General features: G+C 51.0%; 5 protein-coding genes across 5 annotated transcripts; 2 read left to right on the top strand and 3 right to left on the bottom strand.

Moving 5' to 3' along the window:
• Positions 1-536: 536 nt before the first annotated feature.
• Positions 537-2,751, bottom strand: N7457_006424 (nucleotide pyrophosphatase/phosphodiesterase family protein; the record flags this gene model as incomplete). The annotated part of the gene is made up of 4 exons (XM_057177468.1): positions 537-943; positions 998-2,264; positions 2,321-2,400; positions 2,454-2,751. 4 exons carry the CDS (start codon positions 2,749-2,751, stop codon positions 537-539), a joined length of 2,052 nt encoding a protein of 683 aa, XP_057031770.1.
• A 3,572-nt stretch (positions 2,752-6,323) lies between these two features.
• Positions 6,324-7,151, top strand: N7457_006425 (uncharacterized protein; the record flags this gene model as incomplete). Its single annotated transcript, XM_057177469.1, has 1 exon — positions 6,324-7,151. One exon carries the CDS (start codon positions 6,324-6,326, stop codon positions 7,149-7,151), a length of 828 nt encoding a protein of 275 aa, XP_057031771.1.
• An 832-nt stretch (positions 7,152-7,983) lies between these two features.
• Positions 7,984-12,243, bottom strand: N7457_006426 (uncharacterized protein; the record flags this gene model as incomplete). Its single annotated transcript, XM_057177470.1, has 1 exon — positions 7,984-12,243. The coding sequence occupies one exon, from the start codon at positions 12,241-12,243 to the stop codon at positions 7,984-7,986; it is 4,260 nt and encodes a 1,419-aa protein (XP_057031772.1).
• Positions 12,244-13,405: 1,162 nt separating this feature from the next.
• N7457_006427 (uncharacterized protein) lies at positions 13,406-14,986 on the bottom strand (the record flags this gene model as incomplete). Its single annotated transcript, XM_057177471.1, has 1 exon — positions 13,406-14,986. One exon carries the CDS (start codon positions 14,984-14,986, stop codon positions 13,406-13,408), a length of 1,581 nt encoding a protein of 526 aa, XP_057031773.1.
• Positions 14,987-18,073: 3,087 nt separating this feature from the next.
• N7457_006428 (uncharacterized protein) lies at positions 18,074-18,392 on the top strand (the record flags this gene model as incomplete). Its single annotated transcript, XM_057177472.1, has 2 exons — positions 18,074-18,242; positions 18,283-18,392. The coding sequence occupies 2 exons, from the start codon at positions 18,074-18,076 to the stop codon at positions 18,390-18,392; spliced, it is 279 nt and encodes a 92-aa protein (XP_057031774.1).
• Positions 18,393-19,969: the final 1,577 nt, after the last annotated feature.

The raw sequence follows: 19,969 nt of genomic DNA on the forward strand, positions 1-19,969 counted from the left end.
TAAAAATCATAGGCTCGCTTCAAAAGCCAGTATGGTGCTACCTAGGCATCAATGGAAGGGTTCATAAAGTGAGTGGATGCAAGCTGCTTTTTTTTTTTGAGGCAGAATAGGATCCATAAGACTTTGCAACGGTATAGGATGGGAATCTCATCATACTCTAGACCCAGAGATTCGAACTTCTCGGCGAGACTACCTTTTGCTGTCATTTGATGTTATAATAGCCCAATCCGTACTCTTGAATTCCACCTGGGCAGTCTGTGTTGTAAAGATAACATTATTAGTTGGAATTTCGTATTTTCCTCTACGATTGTCCTCTCTCTTAATTACCCAGCATGACGGTATCTTTTTCTTTTTTCGTTAAAAAAAGACAGGTTACCGTTGTAATTACCTTGGACTTGTTTGAAAGAGATAACCAATTGAGCCAGCATCCTTTCTCATCATAGAAGAGAGAAAAGGAGATTCAAATATTATGTATAAACAATGGGTATGGGTATATATAGAGAGAAAAAGGTCGAAATAGACAGAAATGAACAAAACTATTGACTTTCAGACTCTGGCTGCTTGCCTTGAACGGCATCGGCAACTCCACCAGCCCAATGCTTGAAGTCCTCGAACTTGTGGTAGAGAGTGCCCCACCATGTCGGACCCTTTTCGTCGTCGCTCTGATCATCCGTGGTGGGTGCTGGTTCTGTAGCCGAAGTGGTGGATTCTGGTACTGGCGGTGGTGCTGCCTTGGTGGCTGAGGTGGTGGGTTTAGGTACCTGTTGGAGCGGTCCTGCTGTTGCGGAAGTTTGAGTCGGGGGATCAGGAGGCGTGTCTAAAACTGGCGTGTTTTTATCCGAGTGGAGGCCGACTGGCTTCAACGGGAGTCGTAGCGTGCCATTGCTTGGAAGAGGATTGACGCCCAAGGAGTCGCACACAATGTTGTATACCTCAGTGTTTTCTATACAGAATTGTTAGATTGAATCATAACCAATAATTTGGAGTAGACACTCACGGAAAGCCTCTACCCGGCTGTTAGGCTTGTGCGGGAAGGCTGGGCCGCGGGCAATAAAAATCGCACGCATCAACGGGTGCTCATGGTCATATCCGTGAATTCCCCGGGGATGATACTCCTTGCCAGTCTTAAAAGCCTCCTTGACGTCGAACTCTGACCGGTCAACGATAGCCCACCCCGTTTTGGGGATGACCCACAACGGCGCAATGCGTTCATTGTTCGAGAAGTGATACCGTTCGGGCATTGTCTCCCGTGTATAGAACTCGAACGCATGTTCGTACTCCGGAGCTACCTTCTCCAGCTGTTTCCGCAGGGTTGCCAGATCTTCGGGATTCTTAGCACGCAGACCAGCAGATGGCCACCCGTCAATATGTTCAATTAAATCATAATCGATCAGATCGTCCAATTGAATCAACCTTTTAGTAGAGGTAGTGGCCATCCCATGGTCTGAGACAACCACGATGTTGACAATCTGGGTGAGATTGCGTTGCTCGAGTCCAGTCATGACCTGGGCGATCATATTATCCGCTTGGGATATTGTCTTCCGGACTTCCGTACTATTAGGACCAAAATTATGACCGTCTCGATCCACGTCGGGAACATAAGCAGCGATCAGCTGCGGGCGCTCGGATGCTAACTGCGACTCATTTTCGGGACCCGGGAGATCTAAAAACTCAAGAATGCGATCCACTTTGCGAGACAGAATTTCTGTTCCGTTGTATTTGTCCACAAAGGCCGGCTCTCGATCGCCAATATGCGCCTCAGATCCTGGCCACATATGAATGGCGGTTTTCACATGCTGCTTTTCTGCAGTCACCCACAGCGGCTCCGCCATCCACCACTTGGGCTGCATGCTGACATTGGGATGGGTATAATAGAAGTCCTCCATCATCATTGGGTCCCAGAATGTATTGCCTACAATTCCATGGCTTTCAGGATAGAGTCCCGTCATAAGTGTGAAGTGGTTGGGGAAGGTGACGCTTGGGAAGCTGGGTTTCATGTACTGCGGCGAAACACCATTGGCGACGAGTGAGTTCAGTGCTGGTGTCAGACCGCGGTCGAGAAAATCAGCTCGGAAGCCATCGAGCGAGATGAAGATAGTTGTTGGCGCAAAGAGAGCTGTGCCATTGGAGAGCAGGGTCACAGGACGCGCTCGTGAAGCTCGGAAACCGCTCGAAGCTCTGTATGCGCCGAGAACGAGGATAACGAAGAGAATGGCGACTAATACAAATATAAACAGGAATTTTCGCCATGACGGTCGTGGAGGCTATGCGACGGAGATGTTAGCGCGGACCGTTGAAACTAGCCACGGTACATCTTTACCGGTTCATATGTATGTTCGTCTTTGTCGTCCTCCAGCGATGAATCACTCAAGAGCGAGGCATTATCATCACCAATTCCTTCTTCCATTTCATACATCAGCTCCCCATCTTCACTGACTCGCTCACGGCGTGACCCCTCCGCGGTCGCCGCTCCTTTTTTGTCTTCCCAATCTTCACACTGCCCTCACGCGGACTGAATATCCTCCGCAGCCCAAGTCCGGCGCCACGGCGGATTAGAAGATTCTCCAGTTCCTCTTCATCTTCTAGGACTGCGCGATCGTGTTCTGCGATTTCCAAGGTACTGCGGTTCTGATCGAGGAGGGCGTCATCGTCGGAATCGGAGTCCTGCTCGGAGGGGGACCGCAACGAGGACGCATCGTTGTCGTAGTTTGCAGGAGAGAGAAGGGAAGGACTGAGGTCTGGACGGCGCATTGCTAGCCTTTTGAAGACATCGAAAAAGAGCTGAATTGGAGAAGGGGAGATCGTCGGGTCTTTGCCAAGACGCGGTAATCATTGGCGATAAGTCCGAGCTCTGACAGTCGACACTCGTCGGATTCTTATTTTAACATGACGGTGGGATATTGTAAGCTAATGGTGATCCAATTGAATCGGCTTTGAGTTATTTCCTGGGCTCCTTCGAGACTAGAAGCGCTGCTTCAAGTCAAATGATTATTCAAGGTTATTTGTCTCCTTTTATGGCTCAATTCTCCGTCCTGATCACTTGCCTACCTTCGTACAATATACAGGCTCTGGTTTCTTAAACTAATCAATTTGCAGAACAAGACTCAGTGACAGTCCAAAGAGCTGAAAACAGATAGCCTAGATTCTCCGCGATTACACGGACCTGGAAATCATGCGAGTGGGTGCAAAATCGGCTCGAAGATCTCGCGGAGCTCTGCAAGAGGATTTGCACAGAGTTCAAATGCTCTCCAGGCGATAAACTTGTCTGGTGATCCAGAATGCACGGTCGTCAGTAATCTCGCGGACCTTCATCCAGTGACCATACATATCGGAGACTCTCACGGCGGTCGTGGGCTCAATTGGACTCTGTAGTGACTGAAACACCTCCAAAGGTCGTAAGACGAGAATTCGAACACCCAGTTTCATACAGGATTTTCAAATTCCAGGAACTCATCACGGGACGTTTCGTTACTGCACAGAACTGTCCGAGTCGCGATGATTGATTGCGATAGGCCACTTCGTTTCTTTACGAGGATGCAGCTAATATCCTCGGATCACATAAATCGCATCTCCCGGACAGCGGATATCAATATGAATAGACCAAAAAGACCGTAGAATGAACTGCTCGAGTGAGCCAATCTGACCTGCTCGCGGCCTCACGATTTATTAACATCTGTCTATCCCCTGACCGCAAGCATGTAGAGTCAATCGTGTTGACTGGCGATATGAGTTCTCAAACTGCATCCACTGGAAACCACAACGGCTTTCACCGTTACCTTCATGACCCCGGTAAGATCATAAGCTACATTTCCCTGTCATTTGGAAGCTGACGTGTACATGAGAAGATCAATATTCACTTTCGGGTATTGATACAAGCGACGTGTATGCCTTCTCCAGAAAGGCTGTAGCCGATCCACGAGTGAGTGAGTATGGAATGATACCCCGTTCTTTCCGCTGTGTCAGTGGCTGACCCAGGCATCTCTTGCAGCTCATTGATGAAGGTCCCGATAAAGAAGTCGGAATTTCCCGTTCCGAAGTTACTTTGGCGCGGAGACTGATGCAAAGTCTCACCCTAGAGCAGCAGCGAGTTACCCAAAAGTCATCCAGAATCCACGAGCCAGAGAACACAACCTGCAATATTGTTGACCAGTAGCATCTCGGGGGCACTGGCAAGGATAACAGCATCGTTACCTACGAAGGAGTGGTAGCCACCCAACCAACAGCTGAACAACGGATCAGCTGGTTGCTGTTGCAGCCGCCTTTCATGAACTGCTACCATGAGGCCATGTCCGCTGTCTTCAGCAATCTTACATGACTGAGTCACCTCGGGGCTTTAGAGTTCTACCACTTGCAGATCCATCCTCCGGGTCGTCCAATACTACTGTCATGTATGCAGAAGTGTATACCAAATCCGGTGGCTCTACTCTGGTACCAGTATACACAAGTTTGACCAATACTATCTGATTCTAGAGGGGGAAATATCAGTTGAGTAGCTCTGCAGAAGCACGTTCTCGGCCCAAACAACCTTGTCGTGATCCCAGCTGGTGTCCCGCACAGACAGTACAGCCAGGGAAATAGCACCGAGAACATATCGTTGTAAATACTCCAGCCCCTCGATCTGGCCGATACTGGGGTTATGAAATTACAATGACTACTTCTGGTGATGATCACTACGGCAATCTCAGTGCGGTAAGCGAGCTAGACGACGGGGCTTTGTTAGCGGCGTGAATTGCTCGCCTGTATGAATGCAGAAATTTAGTCTTGAGCCCATTTTTGACCTGGTTGAGCTCTCTCGAGACAAAGAAATGTTACGAGCTTCGGTGTGGCCCGTGTGAAGAATGTCGGAGCCTATCTTTAGTTCAACGTATTTGCAGTGCGAGTCTTGCACCTGAAGTAGGCAATTCCTAGACATCCAAACACTAGAACGGAAAGAAAAGGTCAATAAACGGCAGAGCAAATCAAGCAGATATGTGGGAGCTAGAGCTGAACGTAGATTACGAAACTGTGACTAGTGTGGGGAGACAATAATGTAGCGGGACCAATTGAGACTAGCGAGGTTCTCTCCAGCATTCCTCACATCGATCGCAAATGACAATGATCAGAGATTTTGGACTTGATGTGAACGTTACGGACATTAGAAGACAGAGAACCGCGGGGTTACAATGCAAAGATACTTGAGCATGGGCGTTTTCATTTCAGGGGAAGTTTGTTGATGCAAACTCACTGGTAGCCGAATGCAGTGAGAAATGGATCGGCAGGGCGATCTGCCCTATGTAGGGATGACTTTGGGTCGTTCAATGTGCCGCCAGTATGATCTCAGCTAGCTATCCGCAAAGAATTACAGCTGATTTTTCATCTAAGCGGATATCGCTTTCTATCACTTTGAGGGACAAACTCTGTTCTACCAGATATACAGACCACCATAGCAGTCTTATACTTCGGCGCGGTAATAACTTATAAGCCTTGTACACACCTAATAACAACACAGATAGTGGAGCACTTAGTGGAGCACTTTACTTGCCAATTTTCTTAGCGTAAGGCCAAGACATCTCCCCAGCTCCTCAGCGCACTCAGAGAATCGATTATCTCCTCCACCCATTGTCTACTGAGACACCATGCACCCAGATAACGTGTTCGCAGCAACCAGAAACAGACCACTCATAAAGAGCTCCACATACCATTCACTGTGCTAGCACTGACGTGGCTTTTTCTGGAATCCTCCGTTAGTATGAGGTGTTTCACATCGATATCCGCTTTCGGCACCCCCTACCTTCCCCATTGGGATATGCATCACGTGACACGCCCCGATTGCTGGCGCCCTGTGTTTCGGACGAACGCCGAGTTCACGACGGTCTCGGCTCGTCTCGCCGGGCGAAACCGTTTGTCCCAGGGTTGCATGGTGGGGCCCTGTTCGGCCGCCATTTGCCTGCATCCGGAGGTTGGCCGTTCCCACACTTTTGACTGAGGCTCCCATTGACAGCTAGGCACAACTCAATCAGGCACATACCCAAAATTGAAGTTTTTGTTCTTGACTAATTAATGTCATCACCAACCAACCTTAAGTGATCTACAGACCGGATTGAGACAGCTCGAAACATCTCCTCCGTACCATCTATAAGTATGGGGTCCTGTTCGTCTCAAGTCTCCATCAGTTTCATATCTCAATCACATCGGCCTTCTCACTCCAGGTAAGCCTTTTACATCCACTCTCTCTTTAGTGGTCCGACCACAGCCCTAAGAGCCTTATACTAACCCCATTCCCAGCTCCATCACTCGTTAAGACAAACTATCTTGCTTTATTTCAATCGCTTCTATCCTCCAAAATGCACTTCACCGGTCCCTCCATCACTCTCTTGGCCCTCGCCGCCGGCGTCCAGGCTGGCATTGCCACCACGCAGCAGGAACCTCCTGTCCACGCTAAGAGCATCGTCAAGCTCCAGCCCACCGGTGCTCCCGCTGCCACCGGTGTTCAAACTAGCGCTCAGCCCATCATTACTGGTGCCCCCAACAACGGCACCAACGGTGGCGGCAACGGCGGTGTCCTCACCACTCTTGGAAACGGTGCCTCCACCATCCCCGTCAGCGTCCCCACCAAGGCCCCCGGCGCTGTTCCCTCTGGCAGTGCTGGTGCCCCCGCTCCCTCCGGCAGTGCTGGTGCTCCCGCTCCCTCCGGCGGTGCTGGTGGCATCATTGGCGGTGGCTCTGGCAACGGCCACGGCTCTGGAAACGGCCACGGCTCTGGCAACGGCAACGGCTCTGGCAACGGTCACGGCTCTGGCAACGGCAACGGCCACGGCTCTGGCCACGGATCTGGCAACGGCTCTGGCAACGGCTCTGGCAACGGCTCTGGCAACGGCTCTGGCAACGGCTCTGGCAACGGCTCTGGCAACGGTCACGGCTCTGGCAACGGCTCTGGCAACGGTCACGCCTCTGGCAACGGCAACGGCAACGGCTCCGGCTCAGGCTCCGGCTCAGGCTCTGGATCTGGATCTGGCTCCGGCTCTGGCAACGGTGCAGACAACACCCCCGCCTCCCCCACCTCTACCGGCTTCAACCCCGCCAACCCTGGTTCCAAGATCACCGCTCCTCAGTTCGGATTCGTCGCTGTTATGGGCAGTGTCATCTACGGTGCCGTCATGCTCCTCGCATAAAAGTGTTCACCTCTTAATGTCCCTGGTTCTTTCTTAATGGTGTTTTTTTGTTCTGTCGATAGCCAGTTCTCTCTTCTTTGGTCTTCCTGTCCTGATGAATGGAGTTTATTGTGTGGAAAATGAGAGATATTGGGATCTTCAGATAGGCGTTGGGGGATATGGTTGTTTTTATTTTATTAGATGGGGATACATACCAATGTTTAATATGACTCTAGTTCGAAGATTCAATCTTATGAAATACTGTACTTCATTTGCTTCATTGAACACTGGTATACTATGACACTTTGATATATAAATCCAGTATACAAGCCACTCGTAGACTGTTTCCACTTGGAAAATTCTTCACAATCTATCTGCTATACTACCTGGATACCGAAATCATAAACAAAAGCTCAACCTCATAGACTCCATTCCAACCTCGGAAAACTCTAACAGCGCCAAATATGCAACCTCAGGCACTCTGGTGGTCATACTCTATTAATAGCTGCAAGTCCAAAGCAGCCCAGACGTCCCTGCAGGACCGGGTGGCGTTAGCCACTACCCACTCGATATGGGCTGGAATTTGAGTTTACGATTATAGTTTTAAAGTTCAAGATTCGCTGGCTGATGTAACGTGGGCTTAGGGCTTGAAATCGTAAGAGGCTCCAAGGGTTGCATACACAAAATCACCTATAGATACATAGTTTTCGAGGGCAATACTTGATCTCCCATGAACTACTTTCCATGTATAGAGGTCATTTAAAGAAACGAATTCAAAGCCGCCGAAACACCGAATAAAAGAAAAAAAATGCAAAAACCCAGTTCTCCATACCAATCATGCAAAAAATAGAATCTATGAAGCTGATATCCAATTCACCCATTGACACCCACACCCTCCCGCACCCCCGTCAACACCCCCGTACTCCTCCACACTCCCATTCGCATGCTTCCCGTCAATACCCTTGAAAAGCCCCGAAGCCGGATTCACCAGGTCACCACCCACAGCGCGATCCTCGAGCTGCAGCTGCGCACCGGTGATGTTGTAACGGCCTTCTGAGATGGGGTAGCAGTAGAGCATTTTCTTTTTCTCTGCGCCGCCGTGGCGGTCGAGCGTTATCGTCACCGGGTATGGGAATGAGCCGGGGCGGGAGAAATCAGTTGCTGAGGATGAGGATGTGGGCGTGCTGGTTGATGTTGAGGTTGGGTTTGCGGTTGTATTGTTTGGTGGGAGGAGACGGCGGCCGATTTTGTCGGGTTGGGTCCAGATTTGGACGAGGAAGCGGGTTTGGGACCAGGTGCAGCGGTATTCGGCGGTGGATTTGGAGACGCCGCCGTTTGTGTCGCTTGGTTGGGATTGCGTTTGGGAGGTTAGGAAGATGGATTTGTCGAAGTAGGTGTAGAAGCCGTAGTGTTCGGTTGGGAGGCCGCGGTTGTAGAGGCGGATGGGTTGGGAGGAGGAGAGGGGGTAAAGCTTTGCGGCGGCGGGGGTGCCGTCGGCGTGCTCGTCTGGAGCGGGGATTATGGAGGAGATGTTGGGGTAGGCGGTGCTGTTGGGGTTGATGAAGCGGCGGTAGATGTTTGCGGAGGCGAGAGGGACGGGGGAGAGGATTGACATGTAGAATGGGGTTCCCTCGCCGGCGTAGGGTACTGTGTTGTTATCTGTGTATTGGCCGAGGAAGCTTTGCTCTACATCGCTAGGAGCTGCGGGCGATGGATTGAACATGTCATCCCTGATGCGGAGGTTGTTTGTAGAGTTCGAGCCAACGGTGGTGGAGTTATCGTACGTGCCATTGCGGAACTGGATAGAAACGCGGAAATTTGGCTGGTTCGCATTGTACGGCTCATTGTCATCCTGCTGTTCCTTGGGCAGAGCACAACTCCACATCGAAGAAGGAGTGATACAAGTCGACTTCTCAAGCTGAGGCTGCGTGCCACCAAGTGTTGCAATTCCTGTTGGGATGGGCGGGTAACCTGTCAGGTTAAGCCACCGCGATTGAATAGGAGTCGAATGTCCGTCTCTTGTCAGTGTGATCGCCAAAATAGTGGCAATGAGCACAATTATAAAGAAGAAAATGCAGATCACAAAGTACCATCTCCGTCGTGTGCGACCCTCACGTCCAGGACGTCCGCTCTTCTTGCTAAACGGGCCCCGGCCGCGCCAGAGTCCACAAAACCGTCGGCCAGCAGCGTCTTCCCGTTCAAGCCTGCGGCGACGAGTCTCATAAGGCCCTATTGCCCCACTGGGATTGACACTGGAAACTCCAGCTTCGGGATTGTGGTCATAGCGTGGCTGGACATCATATCGTGGCGGCAGAGGAGCATCTCTGGAGACCTGCGTATAGGCAGGAGCTGGTGCCTGCATATCAGACATTGGGATTGAGCCAGGTCCACCAGCAGCCCGCTGGAAGCCCGGGGAGATAGGCTCAGAATCTTGCGAACTCCCTTGCGGTGGCAGTGGCGCTAGTCCCGACTCTTGAGGCAGTCCTCTTTCTGTTTGCGGCTCCTCAGATTCACGCTGTTCTTGCTGATTCTGGGTTTGGGATGTGGTAGAGTCTGGTCGAGTCAGAGGTGGTACCGGCGGTGCATTCGAATGGGGATGTGCGTTGATACCAAACGGCCATCCGGATCCAGATTGACGTCCTTGAATGACAAGCGGTCCCTGAGGCTGGGCTACATGACCATAAACCGGTTTCCGGGCCACGCTAAAGCCTTGACCGTATGCTGTCTGCGGAGCTTGTGGCTCTCGTGTAACGGGAGGCTCTTGTGGTTGTTCTGGTTGATCAAACGCCCATTCGAACCCCGTTACTTGTCCTTGGTTTGCTGGCTTTTGAGTCTGTGTCTGTTCTTGCGGCTGTGCGTCTCCCCATGGCCACTCCGACCGAGATGAGACGACGCGAGGGGGTCGTTCTGGAGGAGGGATTCCTCGTGAGAGCTCCTGTGGTTGTGGCTGCTGCCCCTGTGGTGAGGGCTCTGCTGGTTGTCCTACTTGATGAAAGACAGGCACATATTGTACGACCGGCTGCAGGGGTTGCTGCTGTGGAGGCGAAGTGTAATGCACATTAGTCACTGGGGGCGCGATGTTGGTGATGATTTGAGGAGGTACTGGAGCTGGAGCCGGAGCCGGAGTTGGAATGGGAGCCGGAGCAGGAGCAGGCTCAGGCATAGCAAAAGCAGCTGGCGCTGGCGCTGGTGCTGGCACTGGAGGCGATGGTTCCACCGGTGCCACGGGAACAGGAATAGGAGCGACAGCAGGCTGCGAGCGAGACTCCTCATCACCTCCCCGAGATTTCTGTATCGTCGAACCCCTCTCGTCCTTATCAACAACAGACGAATTCCAAAAATCAGAACTAGAATCCGACATGGGCGAGTCCACCTGCACCTCCTTGGTGCGAGCAGCATATCCATCCGAAATCTTCGTTGAAATCGTTTCAGGACGAGGCGAGTCGATATCAATAAGCAACCCGGCATTCTTGGTCGATTGTGCCGAGGCAGCCTGGGTGAGACTTTCATTTGAACGTGATGCTTCAAGACCAGATGGATCTGGAGAATCTAGTGCAACAAGAGCCAGGCCCCGACTGCTATCCTCATTTCCAGTCCCTACTGCTCCGGCAGGAACCACGGTAGGGTGAACAGGCGTTATCGAGCAGATATGATTGCAACACTCGAAATACGGCGCCTTGCTGAATAACTCATGCGCACAGGCTTGGTAGTACTCAGCTGCTTCGCCTTGAATTGCCTGACTACCAAACATAAACGACATGGTATTTTGCCTAGACGAGACATTCGAGACATATGCCGGTGGAGGGGATTGTTGGCGCTCGACACCCTGCTGATCTTCTGAGAAGGATCGAGACATCTCGAATGCTTTCTCGCCCATCGGAGCCGCTGTCTCTGGTGTATCAGGTGAGAAACAGGATATCTCTTTCTCCTGTATCCATTGTCTTGGCCGGGTGCGGGTTGTTGTCGGGGACGGAGTGGAGGGCGAATCTCGAGGGAAGGATGGGCTCAGTGGGGATTTGGCTGAGCGGTTTAATAACGGGGAGAGGAGGTATGTCCACCAGCCCTGGGATTGGGGTCGATCGGGGTCTGCTGTGTTGACGCTGAGGCGAGTCTGTTGGATGCTTGTATGCTCTCTTCCAGGTGTTACGGGTGGACTGGCATCCTCCCAGCTGGAAGCGGGTGAAAGGCGGGCGTTTATTTCCACTCCGGTATTATTATATTCAGGCTCAGAGCCGGTGCTTTTTGTGGTAGCTGCATGTTGCATAGGGATCGCTGGAACAGGCGGGATATCTGATTGGAATTGCCAGAGACGCGGTGTGGGTTGGGAATAGATACTCGATGTTACTCTTGGCCGGAGCATCTCAGTGCTCGAGCTCGCTGCGTTCCATGGTGCTTCTTCTCTTGCCGGCGTGACGATAATCGTAGGTGTGGGAGGTGCACCAGCAGTATCAAACTCTCTTGATCTTTCAATCGACTCATTTCGCGGCACCGCGAGTCCAATCATCACATTTCGGTCCGAAGGCGAGATTGCCTGCTCATGTCTATCGTGGAACGGATCATCGTCTGGAGGATTGAGAAACCAGCTTGTATTGTTAGGCTGACTTGGGCTTTGCGCAATTCCCACCGGCAGCTTGTGAAAGCCCCGAGAAATTCGTTTCCTGAACAAATCCTTTGATTTCTGCGCCGAGCGTTCCCTTTCTCGCACCTTCGAGAGGAGCTTCAGATCATTCAGATCAACGAACGGGGCCGCTACTTGTATATTCTCCGTGGGGGGCTGTTTCCTCGCTGGCACCGGTGCCAAAGTGAAATCCGTAACGAGGTTCAGGCCGACTGGTTTCGCAACGCTTTTCCGTTTCTTCGTGATACCGCGGATATTCAGCCTTGAGGCTTCCCGGTGCGAGGTACCCGGCGAGCGGTTCTCATCTTTGGTCTTGCCCTCAAGCTTTTGGCGTGCTGCCTTGGCTAGAAATGCAAAGGGACGGTCTCTTTCTTCGTCGTGATCTTCTGCCGAGGAGCAGGACGGACTAGCGATCTCTTCGCTTATCGGCGAGGATAGTGGGAAGTTCGGGACTGGAACCTGGAGGTCCGGTTGTGGCTTTTGTCGTTTGAGCATCTCGAATCTGGATTTGACTCAGTAGACTGAGTAGTTTCGAGATGTCAGTTGCGGGCACAGGATTCGAAGTGTCTGCATACCATACGTCACGCAACTTCAGATGAAAGAACGAAAGAGATGACCAGCCGGTGGCGAGACAAAGGCACCTTTTCTAGTAAATATAATATCCCCTAGGCGCCAGGCAATGCAAGTGAAACAATGGGAAGAAAGAGAATGGAGATGCAATGTGAATAGAGTCTATTGACCAAATGCGAAACAATAGAAGAAAGGGAACAAAAACAAAGAAAAGCAGATATCCTCCGAGAGATCAAATTGAAGAGAAAAGGCCCCGAGAATCTAGACAATAAGCTCTATTTCTGCAAAGCATCATAGTCCAGCCCCATCTACTCCGTACAAGAGCTATAAACAAACCCTGGGCGCTAACTACCAATGATGGTCGTTGGCGGTGCATTTCTGCACCGGTCCCAGACAGCTTGCTGCAGCTAGCGACATTGTGCTCTGTCAAGCTCCGCGATTGGACCAGTGGCAGGAAGATCAACAGGGACAGTCGAATGGATGGTGATGGATTGGATGCAAGTGTCAGGCCGAGGCCGGTTTCTACGCGCCGGGCCGGGGTCGGGCGCTTGGAAGCGACGAAAGGATTGGTGGACTGAAAATAGAAGAGGGGGATTGTTTATAGAAATCGTTTATAGACAAGGAAAAACTTGAAACAATCATTGTCTGATCTTTTGATTCTCTTCGTGGTACTACTACTCCGTACTCCACGGCTCTTCTACTGTGTGGAGACGGACGTCGATACTCCACTTCCCAGGACAAATGATACCAGATGCGTTGTGAATTGGTACAGAAGATTGAAGATCCCAGTGACTCCCAGGTAAGTCCTATCGTATTCCATGCAAAATGAGGAGTGGCCAGAGAACAGCAAAAGCAGTTGCGGGTATGAAATAACAAAATAGCAGAGACCACTCCAGAAAAAAAAAAACAAAATATAAACCAACCCCGAAAATCGAAGGTCGCGTCTATAAAATAGGGATATATAGAGAAACAAGGTGAACACATGTCGTTGATGATAGGTTTTGCAGCGTGACTAGTCATATCTCATACACAGCTTCCTTACAGCATCGCATCGCATCTGCTGAGCACAAACGACCACGCTTCACATCTACCGCCGTTCATACTCGATGCCCTGCATGGGCGCAACAGAGCCATTCATGAGAGGCGGTAGCGTGCGCGGCTGATCCTGACCCACACCATTGCCGAAACCACCAAAGACTGAGCCCTGCGGCGGTCCGCTGACTTGGTTGGCGTTCATTTGATGCTCGAAGATGGATGGGGGTCGGGACGCATTGGCTTGGTTGAGCTGGGCGCGCATTTCCTCCATCTCCGATTGCATCACATTGCGGTCGCGTTGCGATTGCGCGACTGTTTTCTCGAGCATGGCGATATAGTCGATCGCCCGGGTGAGGGTTTCCCATTTGCTGGACTTATTGGTTTGCCCGGGGGGTAAACGCAGTCGGAGCGCTTCGAAGCAATCTTTCATTTCGCTGCGGCGCTTGCGCTCGGCGAGTTTGTGCGTTACCCGAAGTTCGGGTGTGCGGCTGTACGGTGTGCTGCCTGGCGGGCCTTCTTCTTCGCCAATCAATTCTCGCACTGCCTTGTGTTGGAGGGAATGGTGGTGTACATTTTGGGGTAGGTCTGTCCAAACTTGTTTAGAACGAAGTGCGCATGCGGAGGGTGGTTGGCGGTGTTCGGTCTTACCGTGTTGTCCTCGAGGCATCCGTTCGGAGTACATGCTGTTCATGGACTCCGCCATGCTGCCCTTTCGGGAGAACGGGGGATTGGACTCCCCCTTGGAAGAGACAGAGCTCGAGCGCGCCATGTCCGGATCTGGGAAGGCATACGCCATACCCGCAGTGGGTGCTTCGGCGTTGTAAATCTCCGAACGAGGATTCGAAGAGATCGCTGGAGCGGTCCGACCAGCAGCAAAACTCCGCTGCTGGTCGGTCGCGCGGGGGCCCAGAGGAGAGAGAGGCTGGGTACCACCTGAGTAGCGAGGGCCTCGGTATGAGTTCATGTCGGTCGGAATGCCTCGCTCTCTTTGCAGACTTGAGACAATCGAAGACTGCGAGGCATTGGTGCTGTGGTAGGGCGAAGCGGGGTTAATGGCCAGAGAGCTGATCCCCTGATTCACGCGACTGTCCACGCTACTGCGCCGAGACTCGGTGGTCTCTGCCACGCTGATTCGTTGGGAGGGAACTTCATAATTTTGATTGATTGAAGGAAGGGCGGGAGTTGGCTGGGTATTGAAGTTCGGGGAGGGTTGTTGGGTGCCGGCGGAGGAAGGGGTATTCGATTGATCGTGGGGGTAAGGTGAGCGGTCGACTGCCGGGTGTCCGCGATTGGGGGAGGGTTGCGACGCCGCAATGAAGCTGAGAGTGGGATAATTGCTGCCGTTGCCATTGGTCGTCGTGGAGTAGGTCGATGATCCTACATGGTCAGCACCGCGCCGCTCCCAATCCATACTTGGCGAGGGTCTCCTACTTGTGCTTTGCGGCATTGACCAATTCCCCGAATCCCGCTCGATGGTGTTCAATGAGGCATTCCCGGGTGATTTCTCCGCGGGGACTCCGGCGCCCGGCATATTCGCGGTAAGGGTCGAGATGGAGGGGAGGGTTTGTGTTGAGCCGGGTGTCTGAGGCCCTGAAACCGCCTCCCACGGCCGATGTGCGACAGAAGGATCCATGATTGCAAGTCTGATCCAGGAAATAAAAGATGAGATGAAATGTCGAGGGCGTCCGCTCTTTTTTTTTTCCACCCTATCGCATATTCGAGAAGGTCGAGGTTCAATTGCTCGAGAAACGATTCACGGTGGAACGGTCGAATTCGCTGCGAGGGTGTGTCAAAGTTTCCGAGTTTCCAGTAGAATTCGCAGGTGAAGGGCTAGAAAGCTAGACATGTGTTAGACAGGCAACACAGGCCAAACAAGATGGAGCTTACCGAAAGAGTGGGGGATATTAGGGTATATAGAGAGTCGAGGGAGAAATTAAGAAAGTCGAAGTAAAGCGAGAAGTCCAGAAGCCAGAAAGCTAAGGTTTAAAGGTCCAACTTCCGAAAATTGGAGACTCGAGTCTTTCGAGTCGAACGTCTTATTGGATTTTTATTGGATTTTCTGGATTTCTTTTTCTTTTTCTTTTTCTTTTTCTTTTTCCCGTGATTAATGTTATGTGATTTTTGGTGATTTTTGGTGATTTTCTGTTATTCGTCTTATTCGTCTGTTCCTCTGTTCCTCTCGGATTTAATACGTCTGATTACTGCTGGGTTCACCTTGGCATATCAACCCCCCCTTTCTTAGGCAATAAAGGAATCCCAAGAAAATCGGTCAAATACCAACGAAAGAAGAAAAGAATGAAAAAAGAATCTCGGAAAAAAAATGAAAATGAAAATGAAAATGAAAAAAAAAAAAAAAAAAAGGAAATGAAGAATGTACGGAGTACTGGTATTACCGCCAAGGCCCTACTGCAACTGTGTGCCACGAGGCTGACCCTGGGGAGTAAGGTGCTCGATTTGCTGGACTGCTCCATACACTTATTGCCCTCAAGAGTCCAATATCCACACATTCCCCCCGTGGCACTGAAGAATAGGATCCCTGGGAAAAGCAAGGAGAACACGTTTCGTTGCATTGGTTCAGTCTTCACGTCACTCTTGTTCGCTTTGGCTCTTTTCTCTTTCTCTCTTTTTTTTCCCTCTTATTTGTAGTCCCGTTCGTTTCCTTGGGGGCATTTGGGACTATCACCTCGAGTCCATACTCGTCGTTGCCAGATGTCGATCTTCTCTTCACGTGGCTCCCTTGCAGAGGACGAGTTGAGTCTCCTTCTTCTTCCATCCAAACTGCATTTGCGACCGGGGCGTCTGCAGAATCCCGTTGGATGAAATGGAGAGGTACGGAGGGCTGGGAACGGAAACCGTAACTCATTTGACGTTGGACACATGGCATGAGGATGCAGGGTTGATCGGCAATCTCGGGGCGCAAAAGGTAGCATCTACATCCCTGCCCTCAACTGCCCAACTCGTTTGGTCCCGTTTGGTCTCGTTTGGCCGGGGAAATCAACAGGTACCCAAGTACCCAATACGGACATCCCTGTACAATCCTTGTCTCCCATGCGAGGTCTTTTCTTCAGTCCCACACATGGCATCTCTTACTCACCGAAGGGGGTACCTTTGCGCCAGATCGGTGATTCTGTCATAGATAGTCTACCCCGTTCTATACTCCGTGCTCGTCGGGTTTGCCTCGTTGCCTTGGGGGCATTTGGACGTCCAGACCAAACCACGATGATCCACTCCATCTCTCTGTTTGTAACACCTCGGACACAGACAGACGGGAAACCCCATAAGCTTGACCCTCATACCGGAGTCTATGCAACCACCCGTCCCGCCCGAATCATCACATGTTGACCTGTCAAAGACGGGGTTACAGTCCCCATGTCGCGCGGCTATTTTCACCGAGATACTGATCAATTCACTGGTGGCAGGTTGGGGATTCCCCCGATTCCGGATAGCTCAGTGTGACCTGGACACTGGGCGAATATGATCAAGCTTCTTTGCGTGGCTCCCTGACGGTAGGCGATCGCCACCATGAGATGTCCCAGAACTATCCTATTGTACTCCCTAAAAGAGACTCTCCGAGGGGGGATTGTTCATCTTTGAGACAAAGCGGTTCAAGGGGTAGTCACCTACGCCACTCTAATTGCGAAACGGTGGATATTGGCCAGGTGGCTTGGTTGATGTGTCGATTTGATGTTTGATCCCGAAATAGATGGGTTGTATCGGATACAGGGTAAAACGGTAATACACGCTAAACCTGGATGGTGAAATCGCATTCAATCCGAAAGAACCCAAAAAGCAATTTAAAAAGAAAAAAAGAAAAAAGAAAAAAGAAAAAAGAAAAAAAGAAAAAAAACCCCCAAAACCGACGGTCTCGCCGACGGCGCCACATGCTGTGGCGTCGTCCAACGTCCATCATCGCTCTCTGCCACATGGCCCTTGCAGAATGTCTCGACGGAGTACATTCCTCGAACTTCTGCCACCGTAGCACTGCTCCATACTTCAAGGACACTACTTACCTAGGTAGGTACCTTATCGGAGATCCGGAATTCTCAGTACGACTCTATCTATGTCCACACTGTAAAGGGATGAGCTATGCATTGCCCAGAGTTCGTGATGCATTCCCATCTGGTTCCAACACCGTGGCCTCCCACGGGGAATCGTGGCCCTTGCTGTTCATCCCAATAGTCTGTCTTGACACGCGGATCGTACCGGACAGGGGGCGCCATATGTTTCTTTTTGGTCTTTTTTTGGGGGGCTTCACCATTCCAAATCATAGACCCTCACATGGCTAACTTGATATCACGAATTCAATATTCGAATAGTCTTTCTATAGTCTCCAACCCAACCCTGCTGCGTGGAGTTGTCGAATGCAATAATAGCCACGCGTCTGCACTACTCCGTCCTCCCCATACACTCCCATTCCCATTTGCCTATACAGATGAACCGCCGATCCTTCCCGGCCCCTCATCCCCGAAGTTGGGGGAACGCACAGTCAAAGCTTAGACGTTACATACAGACCAAGCTTGAGATACCGGGATTTTTTTTCAGAATGTGATGTAAAACCCATCTAGCCACTCCCAGTCCAGACCTTGCCCACTCTCTCCACTGACCCGCGGACCCACGTAACACCATTTCGCATTCGTCCGGCCAAGTATTGTTAGTCAACGACTATGGGGTGTCTGTACCGCGAAAGGTAATTCTGCTTATTTCCACTCGCCGCGGGATAATGCCACGGAATGAGAGAGCCAATGACCGACCTGCTCCCGTTTGCGGTCCTGCTCTGGACATTACTCCCCACTTAATTCCATTCCTCGCCACACTTTCCAATAACAGCTCGCATGGCTTAGTGGTAAAGCGCATCACTAGTAATGATGAGATCCTCGGTTCGACTCCGAGTGTGAGCATTTTTTTTTTTTCCTTCCAGCCCCACCCTAGGCACTACCGTTCCTCCTATCGAGGGTCTTATTTTGCAACGGGAGGTTGGTCGCTTCGATCTCTATGGTGTCCACGCTCTGTGGAAGGCTGATATATCCCTCGTCCAATAATGCAACGAGTGCTTCTTTCAGCCATGTCCGGCAGGAGATGTCCTCGCGTTGTCGGACTGACTTGGTGGCTGAGACGAGACGTTCTACCAGACTAGCTGGAGGATCCTATCTTGAATGCCACCAGGAGGGACGGGTTGTAGCTGAGATCCTCGTCGTTGGTGTATTGGAATTCCCAGACGTTTTTGTCGGTTTCCTTGGTTAGATGGTACATCTAGCCTGATCTCGTGGTTCAGTGCAGATAGAGGCTCCAACGGAACGTGTAGCAGTTCTCGCCGCGGTCTGGAAGGAGGATGTAGAGTCCAGTGAGCTCGAAGTTTAATCGTGGCTCTGTGCCGAATGGGGTATCATCTGTTGTAGACATGCTGTCCTTGCAGGGACGTGTAGGCAGTTGTCTGGGAGTTATGAATATTATCTAGGGGTGTTACAGATGGGCTGCATTAAGATTGGAGTAAGATGCGAATATAACGTGGTTTAAGCGTCCGTCTGATCTAGAGATGTTGAGGCTCGTTCGAGATATAGCGCCTAACTCGGGTAGCTCATCGGGTGCAGTATATATTCCGTGCCATAGTTGGCTTACTGGGCGCTAAACGTCGGCAAATAGGAGCTTAGACCATGGAGGCGCCTAATGCCATGGAGTATATCGAGGATATCATCCTGATCATGGAAATGTTGCTACACATGTATATATCAGGGCAGAGGGTTATGGGTGTCTATGGTATGGGCCCAAGGGTCTTTGACGGAGGGTTGATTTCTCGAGGATCACAGGTATATTATCTTCCAACCTTTACGGAGTATATTTTCTACTCATCTCTTATCGTGAGATGTATTCGGTATATGTTGTATCTTGTCTAAACTATATATAGGCATATCCCGAGGCCCGAGCAACAACCGAGTGACTGGTCTGTTATCCCTCCTGTACGGAGTACTCCGAGAATGATAACTATGTAATGCCACAGAAACCTTGTCATTATCCCCTTATCTCAGACGACGGTCCGCGGAGATACAGATCATGTTATTCGCAAGTACGGGGTAAAGAGGCAGTGACTCTGATGCACATGCAAGTGCTAACCATGATTATCATGGGAATTCCGTACAGAACAGGCAAATCGAGGATGCAGATAACATGCGACATCAGATATACCTGCATCTCTCCTTTCCTAACCTCAAGAATGGCGTCTACAGGTACAGCGATGCGAACATCGATCATTTCGAAGCAAGCCTTGGAATAGTTCAAATCCGAATGGAAGCAGGTTGCTCCCAGCTGTTGCCTAAAGCGAGGGCCGTGTCCCTGCCACCAAATAAACAAACCAGTGGCCTCGCCCAAAGCCATCCCCTCGTTGAAGGCCTGGGCGAATAGCACGGCTTCCCAGCATACGGTGGATAAGAAGCCATCGAACCCCAGCGCACGGAGTACTCACGCAGTCTGTATCCAATTCCATGGATAATCCCACATACGTACCTATGACTCCAACAACCCAATATAATTGGCAGATCATTCCACGATCTCCCACTCCTTCATCGTGGCATACCCCTTACCTAGACCTACAGAGATCTTCGAACCCAGTTCGTCCATCGCG

Source organism: Penicillium paradoxum, assembly GCF_028828445.1.
Source record: "Penicillium paradoxum strain IBT 22861 chromosome Unknown utg000005l_segment0_segment0, whole genome shotgun sequence".
NCBI lineage: Eukaryota > Fungi > Ascomycota > Eurotiomycetes > Eurotiales > Aspergillaceae > Penicillium > Penicillium paradoxum.